At 42.9% G+C, this 11,865-nt stretch overlaps 1 protein-coding gene across 3 annotated transcripts in view; it reads left to right on the top strand.

The window, feature by feature from the left end:
• The window catches only part of si:ch211-198m17.1 (flocculation protein FLO11), a 19,163-nt gene extending 7,298 nt beyond the window's left edge, over positions 1-11,865 (top strand). Inside the window, exons 2-14 of one of the 3 annotated variants that reach the window (XM_048247057.1) lie at positions 2,447-3,091; positions 4,882-5,304; positions 5,518-5,622; positions 5,731-5,837; positions 6,062-6,120; positions 6,654-6,802; positions 6,941-7,075; positions 7,191-7,233; positions 7,429-7,466; positions 7,581-7,677; positions 7,868-8,057; positions 9,363-9,377; positions 10,425-11,865. In XM_048247057.1, the coding sequence (XP_048103014.1) occupies positions 2,447-3,091; positions 4,882-5,304; positions 5,518-5,622; positions 5,731-5,837; positions 6,062-6,120; positions 6,654-6,802; positions 6,941-7,075; positions 7,191-7,233; positions 7,429-7,466; positions 7,581-7,677; positions 7,868-8,057; positions 9,363-9,377; positions 10,425-10,559 (2,141 nt within the window). In that variant the 3' untranslated portion in view covers positions 10,560-11,865. Of the gene's footprint in view, positions 1-2,446; positions 4,475-4,881; positions 5,305-5,517; positions 5,623-5,730; positions 5,838-6,061; positions 6,121-6,653; positions 6,803-6,940; positions 7,076-7,190; positions 7,234-7,428; positions 7,467-7,580; positions 7,678-7,867; positions 8,058-9,362; positions 9,378-10,424 lie in introns of all 3 variants that reach the window. The other 2 variants (XM_048247054.1, XM_048247056.1) reach the window with 2 other exon arrangements.

The following is an 11,865-nucleotide window of genomic DNA, read 5'->3' as shown; positions in this document are numbered from 1 at the left end:
TAATTGTTTTTCACAACGGAGTGTATTAGGGAAATAAAGCAACTTGTGTACACAAAGTGAACATAGCAAAAAGTGCAAAAAAAAAACCTTCACATAAAGACTGATATTAAGAAATGTAATGCCACAATACACAAAGAAATATGCCAGTTATTTATTCTTTGTGCCTGTATAAAAAAGTTCTTATAGATTCCTTTATGGTCTTACCTGTCAATTGGACTTTGTCAATAGGTTTTATGGCCAGTGGATGTCTACACTGTTTTACAACAGACTGGTTAGGCCTTCAGCTCTCTCTGACAAAGTCAAAAGTTTGAATGCTGACCAGGTGTGCTCAGTCTGTGATGAAGCAGGATTCAAGTCCAGTTCCTCAGATCAGTCGCAGGCTTTGACCATGACCTGGTCATCTCTCTAGTGTCTGGTGGGGATAAGCGGACTGAAGGGTGATCGCACTAAGCAGTCGGTCCAGTTGTGTGGCTTTGGGGATGGACAAAGATTCAGATCTGCATGTAGATGTCTGGGCACAACTCCGTTCTCCCAAAGTAGTGCTGGGTTACTTGGTTTCACAAATCAGGATGAAAAGTGTCTTTCAGGCTTGAAATGTTTTTTTTTTGGATTGAATGTCTGTTGAAAGATTAAAGCATAAAATATATTACAGCATTGTGTCATGTTCCAGTTTTTGGCCAACAAAAGATTTTTGTAAATATGTTGTTGATTTCTGAAATGGAAAAAGCAGGACAAATCAATTGTTGCACTTATTGTTACTGTTGCACTTTTGTCAACTGTCCCGGTGAACTCATATCAACTCATTCATATCAACTCATTAATACTACACATACAGTTATCAAACATAATCATTCATTCTGAGTTACAAGGTCACAAATTAAATGTGGGTAATCTCTGTAGTTATAGTGATGGTAAAACAATGCCTCTCAGTTTTGTTCTACTACTGCTTATTCATCTGATATGGATTTCAAATCAGTGTTACCATGTTTAAACCGTTCGAGAAAGATTACATAATTCATTAATATGCAGCGGCTTTGAGTTTTAGTTTAGTAAAAGAAAGTCTTAATGAAAAGGTTCACAGTAAAAAATGCAATTTGGATGGTGTTTCTTGGTCTTTCATCTTTCTATGTTTCATAACACTTAAAAGTGTGGAGTCCAGTATTAGAGACTGATGACAAGCTCCAGCTCAGAGTTGAATTCTTAACTGACTGTTACACTGAGAAACACACAAGGGAAATGTAATTGTGTCAGAGCTCTCTCATGATGGGCCTCTGAGAGGGTTTGCACATGCTTTACGTGCTTTATTCATGCTACAGTAAACACAGGTGTGTGGGGTCTCCATAACATCCCTCGTTTTAAGGAACTGTGTATTCCTTTATTTCTGTGACTTTCTTTAGTTCTGTGGGTCTTCTGTGAGTGTTGTCAAGGTCTATTGCTGTACTCAAAGTTGTTAACAGGTTGGGTTGAACAGTGCCCCTAGTGTCCAAAAAAGATTATAACCACTTGTAAAATAGGACCTGGTGAAGGATTATTGCTGCTGCCCTTTGGTAAAGTTGCTGAGCAGGTACTTGTGCAAGACTTATTTCCCTGTGGTCAGGTCTGGAGGATTATTACTATAGCAAGTCAGAATGGCAGATGAATGTGCTTTTTGGTGACGAAGATGTGTGTGTGCTTCATTTCATAGACTTTATACAGACAGAAAAGGCAGCACTGTTTACTTTTCTATCCTTCTTATCAGCATAGCAACAACCCCTCACTTGTCATGGCAACCTGTGGTCTTATCTGGCCGGGTGTGAGTGTGGCTCTCCCCGCGCACCTGTTCACAGTCTTGCTGTTGTTAGCTAGATTGGCTAAAATGTTTAACCGTTGATGGATGCAACGTTGTCTAAGTGGGGAATGGGAGCAGGGAAATGTCATAAGTAAGGAGAGCTAACACACAGACACACACACATAAACACCAATCATTTACTGGTCCTGGAAAATAGGCAAATTAGTTCCTGGCTTGAACCCGAACTGCTCTGTTGCCATTTGTATATCTAATTATTATTGTTGTAGTACAGATATCTTTTATGGTCATTTATTTTCCACTGGCCTATGAGGTAATAGCACTTCTGACCAAAGTATCGGAGAGGAAGGTTAAGGGAAATCCCCATGAACCTCTTTGGTTCCCAAAAGTGAATCATTCATAATGACTATGACCATAAACAAATGCCGGTAATATTATCCTTATCAGTGTAATGTACTGCTTTAGTTTTAAAAAAGCAGTACATTACACTGATAAGGTTATTATAAAAGTAATGGCAAAGTTCTATCTTGGTATAATTGCCATTTATGAAATAAGCTTTTTTTTTTTAGAGACATCTCTCTTGTTATGTGTCAGTTTATAAGTTTTCTTTGTAACTTAACAAGTCTCTAATTTTTGTTTTTGCACTCATCACTTTTGCAGTAGCTGTAGTGGGTCAGACACCGACAGATGCCTCCAGCATAGACCCTCCCAGTGGGACGCCTAGTTCTAGCCCCACAGTGACCTCCTTAGTGACCTTCACAGCTGACAGCAGCATAGCGCCCTCAGAGACGGGAGGCCCAATCCTGAGTACTACCTTCACTTCTTCACCCTCTGTGGACTCCCCACCCACAGCTGTGAACTCATCTCCTACCACAGGTGACCCTTCGGCCACCACCATGGAGCCCACCACAGGGTCCACACAGACTTCTACAGCCGATGTTGCCACCACTGACGCCATGGTCACCAGCACCATGACAACATCGTCAGAGACCATCAGCGAGTCCACCGGGACTCCCAGTCCCACCTCCTCAGAGACGAACATAGCATCTAGTGTCACGACCATGGCCACTCCCACTGAGGAAAATACTGCATCCACACAGCAAATTAGCACAACCTGGGCCGACAGTACTTCCTCCTCCAGTTCTACAGAGGCACCCGTTTTGGGCGGGGAACCAACTACTGACACAGCCTCAACCAGCACTCCTGACACCACTGTAACGGAAGACCACACAAGTCAAGTGTCAAGTAATCCCAACTCCACTGAATCGGAGCAATATACATCGGCCTCACCTCCCACTGAAAACAGTGAGTCTATCACTACTAGTAACTCCTCATCAACTACTGAATCCACCTCTGTAACTAGTTCTGTATTTCCTCATGAGAACAGCCCAACATCCATTACAGCTAGCTCTGAAACCAGCTCAGTGCCCCTATCGACATCTGAATCTGAAATCACATCCAGCATAGCATCTACCCCTTTGACTAATCTGACACCCACTTTGGACGGCAACCATACCACTATCCCAACAACCAACTTCACAACTGACTTGACTGAATCAAGCCCTGTAACTAACCCAGTCGTCTCAACCATGTTTACCTCTTTGTTCCCATCATCTCCCTCTGCCAACGTCACTTCAGAGACACACAGTTCAGAATCTACTACACCATACATGCCCACCACCAACACCACTGACAACAGTAGCATCATAGTAACAACCAGTCCAACATCCACTGTTGAGAGCACTTCCAGAATAAGCACAGTATCCACCCCTTTGACTGACAGCAGCTCTAGCACTACCCCAACATCCAGCTTCACAACTGACTTGACTGAATCAAGCCCTGTAACTAACACATCTACCTCTCTGACTAATCCAACACCAACCTCAGGAAGCATTTCAACATCCAACTCCTCAACCACTCCCACATCCTCCATAGAGATTAGCACACCTTTGAGATCCACCAGCAACCCAGTAGCCTCAACCATGTTTACCTCTTTGTTCCCATCATCTCCCCCTGCCAACGTCACTTCAGAGACACACAGTTCAGAATCTACTACACCATACATGCCCACCACCAACACCACTGACAACAACAGTAGCATCATAGTAACAACCAGTCCAACATCCACTGTTGAGAGCACTTCCAGAATAAGCACAGTATCCACCCCTTTGACTGACAGCAGCTCTAGCACTACCCCAACATCCAGCTTCACAACTGACTTGACTGAATCAAGCCCTGTAACTAACACATCTACCTCTCTGACTAATCCAACACCAACCTCAGGAAGCATTTCAACATCCAACTCCTCAACCACTCCCACATCCTCCATAGAGATTAGCACACCTTTGAGCTCCACCATCAACCCAGTAGCCACAAGCCCCGTCACTTCAGAGACACAGAATTCAGAATCCACTACACTAACCATGCCCACCACCAACACAGGCTTCACTTACACCACTAACAGTAGCATTATAGCAACTACTAGCGCCAATACGGCCACTAATACCATTACCTCTGGTCCAACCACTACCCCAAATGTCGGGACTACTTCCGAAAATATTAATAACACTGACCTAACCACCGTTGTTACTTCCACTGAGCTGACCACCTCCAGCTCTCTCGCCTCCATCAGCACGGCCACCACCTCTAACCCCTCACAAACGCCAACAACGGCGACAACGTCAGCAGGTAGGAGCTTTACCCAGCTCCCACTAATCCTTGGGGACCTCCGTGATTCAGGCTCTCTGCCCTCTGCTGTGCTCTTGCAAAATGGAAATAGTTATTAGTATTAGCGTCATCGCCGATTATGAGTGAACCTTCACAATCACACTAGCTTTTCAGCTCATGCACGCTTTTTTTGCCTGTGGAATCGAGTGGACTTGTGCAATCAATCACAGTACACCTACTCATAAATTGCTTTTACAAAATAATGACTAAGATTTCTTTCCTCATCCATGTTAATCGTAACATGTTTTAGTTTATGATTATTGTAGTTTATGATTATTCCATAATATATATTGTACCTCTCATCGATTTGTATCTTAACTGAGTTTCTGTGTTTGTTTTTCTCAACCTATTTACAATTTGACAATCAGCCACTAGTGAAACCACTGAACAATCAGAGAGCACAATGGCGGAAGTACCAACTACAGTGGTCAGCACCACTGCCAGCTCGGCATCCACCACCACATCACAGGTTGAGACTAGCACAGAGATGTCTAGTCCTGGCACCACCATATTCCCGCCAACTGCAGAGACCTCCACCATGACCACAGCTGAATCAATGCCCAGTACAACCACAGTTATGTCTACTCAGAGCACAACCATGCTGTCTGAAGGTACACCGAGTGCAACAACCGCTGTCCAGTCAACAGAAACCGCTAACACGGTGGTCGAATCAACAGCAACCATGACAACAGCTGTCCAGTCTACTACAAACATAGTGACCCAGTCAACAATGAATGCGACCACACCAGAGACTAGTACAATTGTGTCCACATCTACAGCAAATATAATAGGTATATATTTGTGTATGTCATAGACCCTATCAATTGAAAATTTATATCACATTCACTTCACTATGGCAGACAATCAACATAAGGAACAATTTCTTCATAGAAATGTTTTTTTAAGACTGCACACAGTATGTGTTACAACGAGGGATTGGGTGGGATAGTGATGCCTGAGGTCTTTTGTTTTGACATTTACACTTACTCTTAATTCTCCCCCAGACCCCTGTACCTTATGCCCACGAGGAAGCATGTGTGTGAACTCCACATGCCAGTGTCTGCCTGGTACCTACCTGCAGCCTGGCAACCCTCCAGCCTGTGATGATGGTAAGAGCCAAGTGATGCGATAACCATAGCTGTGATTATAGTGATGTGATTACTTAAAATGAAAATTCCCTCAATCCTTCATCTATCTTTTTTCGTTTTCCATGATAGCCCGCGTTTTCCCTGGAAGTCTACGATTAAACTCAACTTTCTTGCCAGAGATGGCTGACCAATCCAGTCAGATTTTCAAGAACACTGCTAACGAAATCATACATGCAGTAGGTGTCAAGATCTTTTTTTTACTGATAGCCATTTTGTCTGAGCAAAGAGATATTAAATAAATACATGACATTTACTGAGTATATGTTGTCACTATACCCACTTACATTTGCTAAAAAAACCAAACAAAACCCGTATTGTTTAATATATCAATGTCTCGATCAATAGTATGTCAATTTCAGACTGTGTGTAGAACAATACTCATTCTGGTTGTTTTCTACAGTTGAACACGGTCTTAAAGGACCAGCCAGGCTATATTAACTCCACGGTGATACGTCTCAGGTCAGTCATTACAGACCAGTTATTCAGACAATTAATCAATCAATCAACCAATCACTCAGTTGTGGGCTGAATAAATGAGGTGAAATTCATTCTGAGTTTAAGGAGAGTGTAACTCCCATTGTCTGGTTGGCTCTTACCTTTTTGATCTGTTATCACAGCACACAATGCTATGCCATGTTATACATCTATCATATCTATTGTCACAGCACAATGCTATGCCATGTTATACATCTGTCATCTCTGTTGTCACAGCACACAATGCTATGCCATGTTATACATCTGTCATCTCTGTTGTCACAGCACACAATGCTATGCCATGTTATACATCTGTCATCTCTGTTGTCACAGCACACAATGCTATGCCATGTTATTATACATCTGTCATATCTGTTGTCACAGCACACAATGCTATGCCATGTTATACATCTTATATATCATCTCTGTCATCACAGCACACAATGCTATGCTATGTTATAAATCTTATATATCACATGTTCACTAATTTAACTTTCCATCTTGTGTTATCTCCACAGCCAGGGCAGTGTGATTGCCACGGTAGAGAACATATTTCTGACAACCTCAGTGGCCACAGAGAACTCCACGACAGACACCATACACCAAGCTATTAAGAACTGCACAGCAGACTGTACAAGTATCCTCTCACTGGCTACAGGATATGATCGTATGTTTCTCCTCAGTTTCTTTTTCCTGTTGCTGACTTATTTCACAAGGGGGGCATCTCTGTGATTTAATTTACTTTTATAATCTACTTTTCACTACTAGTCATTCTTTCTCTCTTCTTCTCTCTCTCGATCTTCAGGTACTGATTTGTGTGATTTGTCCCCTGGGCCGTGCGAGGCTGAGACCACCGAGTGTAGTTCCCGGGACGGCAGACCTGTCTGCACCTGCCAGAGCAGCTTTGTCAGCAATCCCTACAGCCCCAACAAATGCGTAGGTGTGTGTAAGGCCAGGCCAGCTCCGTGAACAAAAAGCCCTGATCATGTATTCCCATAATCCGACAACCTCAACATCCCTTTCTTTTGGTCCTCATGGATTTATCTCTGTTGTAGCTTGTCCCAGTGGCCAGCGAGCAGAGGGAGACAGATGTGTGCCGTGAGTACTGCCATGCCATCTTTCATTCTGATTGGGGTCTTTGTGGGACTCTGCAGAGATGTTGTTATATTTGTTATTGTTTGTTGTTGTTCAATTGTACTTGAAAACAGCAGCAATGCAGAAGTAATTTATGAGGAACCAAGGAGCAAATGTCAAAGTTAAGCACTGAGCTCATTGCACTCTCTTTATTTTCAGGTGCCCCCCTCTATACACCGGCTTCAACTGTAATGACTGTAAGTGGTGTTAAACATAGTCATATTGCTCCTGTGTGTGTGTGTGTTTGTAAATTTATGTATGAGTCTGTGTGTGTGTGTATCTTTGCTAACGTGTTGTCTCTGTGTGTGCAGCTTCTCCGTTGGCAGTAGTGGTCATCTCATGTGTGCTCGGGGGCATTCTGCTCCTCCTGGTTCTCGCTCTCATCATCTACTTCTGCGTCACACGCAGGTGAGCTCATACTTCTCCATCTCTTTTACATGTCTATCTCCATGTATTTGTATTGATGTCCTACCCTATGCATGTGTGAATTTCATTCCCTCTTTCTCTCTCTTTCCCTCATCTCTCTATCACTCTTGTGTGTTTGTGTGTGTGATTGTGTGTGTGTGTGTGTGTGTGTGTGTTCTACACATATGTACAGGAGAAATGAGAAGCCGAATGACTTTAACAGCCCGTACACCCCAGACGACTTCCGCAGCTCGTGGCCCACGCAGGGCGTTACGCCAATCCCACGCGCCACCGCCAACCCCAACTTAGAGACAAGCCTGGAGATGACCGAGGCAGGCAGCACCCACTCCCTCGTCTCCAAGAGGGGCAACACCAACGGCATGGTGAGTTGGAACTGGCAGCCGCCCTCCTGGGGTGCCGGGGTCCTGTAGACCATAACACTAGTGTGTGTGTCCTAACCTCCGTGCTTCTGATCCCCTGGCCTCTCCCTTAACAGTCCTGTCACCCTACTAACCAGCCCACACCTTGGTTCCCCATGAGGACTAGTCAGATCAGTCGAATATGACACCACTGAATATAATTTTCAACTCAATTCTCTCTCAGATAGACTAGACCTAAGAACAGCACACAGTGCTTGCTAAACATGGACACATCTCTCATCCCACTCCTGTTACCATTACAGTAACAGCACATTTTACTCTTTGACTTGTAATACATAGTTATTTTATTCTATTTGACATTTTTTAAAATCTGGATCCTGCTGATAAATGTAGCTCTCTCCACTGTTGAGTTTTCCCGTGTAAAGGCTGTGACCTACTTTTGCCCTGGCCATCCAAAATGGTACAGACCACGTACATGGGCATGACGCTACACTACTAATACTACACTACACTACTCCTATTTAGTTTGGCCACAGAAGTTAGAGAAGTCACTTCTACACATGTAACATTCAAGCCATTGTGAACCACTTGCCCCTAGCACATAGGCGGTGTCTAGTATCTGAATTGCCCTCATTTGTCACACAGAGACATGTTTGTAATTCTTACAGATACTTGTGGTTGGGTAACATAAATGCCAGTGTAATGATATTAAATACTTGAACACATTAAAATGCTACCATATTTGATCCCCTAAAATATGTATTCACAAGCCCCTTTATATTGCATGTTACATAATACTGGCAGCCAGAGATGAATATCATTCCTTTGATATATCTGGTACATGGCAATTTTGTCTGTGTACATATAGGTTATATTAGATACAGCGTGCATAGCTGATGGATTGCATACTGAGTGTTGCACAATCGTGCAACATACTTAGCATGTAAACCTGGACTAACCCTTGTTTACCTACTGTATCTGAAAAAGGTCAAATGTGTGGACTGTAGGGCAAATCTGCTGAAATCCTTAGATTAAAATGATTTGACAAACCTGCAAGAGCCGATTGGCTAATTGGCAAATGCATGCTGAACAAACAGAACGGTCAGCTAAACGTCAGCCTCTACCCAACCACGTGTGCTTAATCGGAGAATCTCAGTTGGCTTATGTTTCCACACATTTGCATCTATTAAAATACCCCTGTATGTGTGTGTGTGTGTGTGTGTGTGTGTGTGTGTGTGTGTGTGTGTGTGTGGGGGTTCCCTTCCTAACCCTGCTTGACCTTGCATGCCTCTCCTGTGACCATTAAAGAAGATGGGCCGGAAGGTAAGGAACAGCCATGCTCTCCCTCCCTCCCTCTGCCACCCTCCTCCCCTGTTCCCCTCCTCCGGTGCTCCTCCTGCTCCTCTGCTAAAGCTACTCACTTCCTCCTCCTCCTCCTGCTCCGTCACCCTGCATGGCACAGATGGGTTTTAGCGGCCGAAGCCTCTGCGCCCTCACAAAGAGGTGGAGTAGATGGGACATCAGGTCCTCTCTCGCGGGTATGAGCGGTCTGAGCCCTTTAATCAGGGCTGATAGTCAATCAGTTTCTCCAAGGTGAACGGGATGTCAGTGATTGGCAGCTTTTGGTGACCATTGGTGTAATATTACTGTGTACATAAATGGTGTGTGAGAGATATGTGGGTGTCTATGTGTGTTTGGAAGAGAAAGGGAGGGAGAGAAAAAGAGGCTTATTCTAAAATCATTAAAAAAATAAACGACTCCAGTCATCAGCTGTAAATCAAGTTCCTGGTGTCTTTAATTGGTAAAAGCACTTGTCATTAAAAGGGCTGTAAGCAATGCTGTCACGTTTGTTGATGTTGATGGTTCTTAGCAGATGCTTTTGTCCAAAGTGACTGACATTATATTTAAAACAAACAAGGAAGGAGCTCATCCCTCTCTTCAGTGCTCTCTGGGAAACTCCACACAGTGTTCTGTGATAGGATTACTCCACTTTGGTTGTGTCCAGTTGATGGAGCCAGGACTGTGTGTACACAGAGGGTTTTTTCTTCCTTATTTTTTACGCTGCACTTAGGGAATGGGCAGCAAGCGGATCATGAGGAGATATTTGCTGAATATGACAAAAAAATGTTACGGGTTAGAAACCGCTTAGAATCGCTTACGGTACCTTTTATTGACAAAGCTTCTTCTCAAATTGATAGCCACAATCATATGTTTGCTGGTGTTAAGAGAGAGGAGGGAAAGTGAAAAGAACAGAATATATATGAAGTGTATGTACATCTATGTCTATCTATGGAGTGGCCAGTGTGTCTGTGCGTGTGTGTTCCACTCAGCATATAAAACTGGTGGTCATGCTTGTCCTCCTCCTTACAGACGGGATCGTATGACGTCACCACTAATGAAAACCTGGGGACCTTCAAGGGCAAGGCTCCCTCCCGTTACTCCTATCTGGTCCAGGGTCATGAGAACCCCTACTTCATCCCGGGGGATGAGAACAGGACCACATGAGGGCAGAGGACGGCGAGTGCTGACCGCAGGAGGAAGGATAGAATAGGATGGAGGGTGAACGATGGGAGAGGAGAGAAACTACAATAACAAAAGCCATGGATCAAATGTTTGACCAAGACATCATCCTAAACAATTATATTTATACAATGTGTGTGCATGTGTGTGTGTGTGTGTGTGTGTCTCTCCATAATAGGTAAAAACAAACAAGGAGACATCCAACCAGACACCATTTTTCATTCTGTCCTCTCCCTTTCACTGAAGCCTTGTCCATATGTTACAAACAGACTTTATGGCATCCAGGGACTGAAACAAAATCAGATTTAGCTTTGCATCTTAATACTCAGCTGATGCAAGACTTAGCCATTATGTTTCGTCACCTCTAAGTCTTGCTGAAATTATGTTGTTTTTATTTCTTGACAAATGGATCAATCATGTTGCACATCCAATCACAAATAACAACAAAACATACTTTTATTTATGTCCATATGCTATGGGGTGATAGCAGGTCTATGTGTACTTTTGCAAGTTTTCTTTTCTTTTGACCAGCAGGGGGTGCCAGTATTCTACATCATGTATTTATTGCGATTTATTTGATTGCTCGCCAGATTAATTTCAACACCATGACCAAACCACGGCACCGCTCATTCAGGTGTTAATATTTCTGTGCATACAGATGGTGTAGCATTCCAGTAGTTCAGTGCAAATATATTGCATTTCAAGCTTAAACGTGCTACGTTTACCACTTGCAAAAATGCATGGTCAATTTATTTATGTGTGTCTGTCTGAAAATGTGTGTGTGTGTGTGTGTTATTTTGGGAGAGACTGATTACATGCTCTTTGATGTAAGATTGTCTGGAAAGGGCTGGACCCCAAAGCAAGAGTTTGTTCAAATGTTTCTTTCCAAAGGGACTTCTTGTTCTCATTGTTGTTGAAGAAGTGGCTGTTATTGGACTCAGTTCAAGGTCAGCTTGCTGATGTCAGTGCCTGTTTTAATGGTCTTTTCTAAAGATTGAGAATATTGAAAGGAGAATGCAAAAAGCAGAAGGAAATTAAGTGACTTTTTGTCAGAGTATGTCTTCAGGATGTGCCAACACTCATGAATATTTAAATATGTGTCTCAATGAATAAGAAATATGCCCAACATTTTAATGTATTATATGTCTTAATTTAATATGCCATGTGTATATGTTGGTTGGAGACAATGCACTATTTTCTAAATGTATATATGACTTTTATAAATGAGGATTGTCTTTTTGGATATGAATGGTGTACGTATGACAAAAGGAAAATAAATTAATTTAAACAA

This window comes from Alosa alosa, chromosome 6 (genome assembly GCF_017589495.1).
Source record: "Alosa alosa isolate M-15738 ecotype Scorff River chromosome 6, AALO_Geno_1.1, whole genome shotgun sequence".
Taxonomy (NCBI): Eukaryota; Metazoa; Chordata; class Actinopteri; order Clupeiformes; family Clupeidae; genus Alosa; species Alosa alosa.
This window is presented reverse-complemented; position numbering and strand designations above follow the sequence as displayed.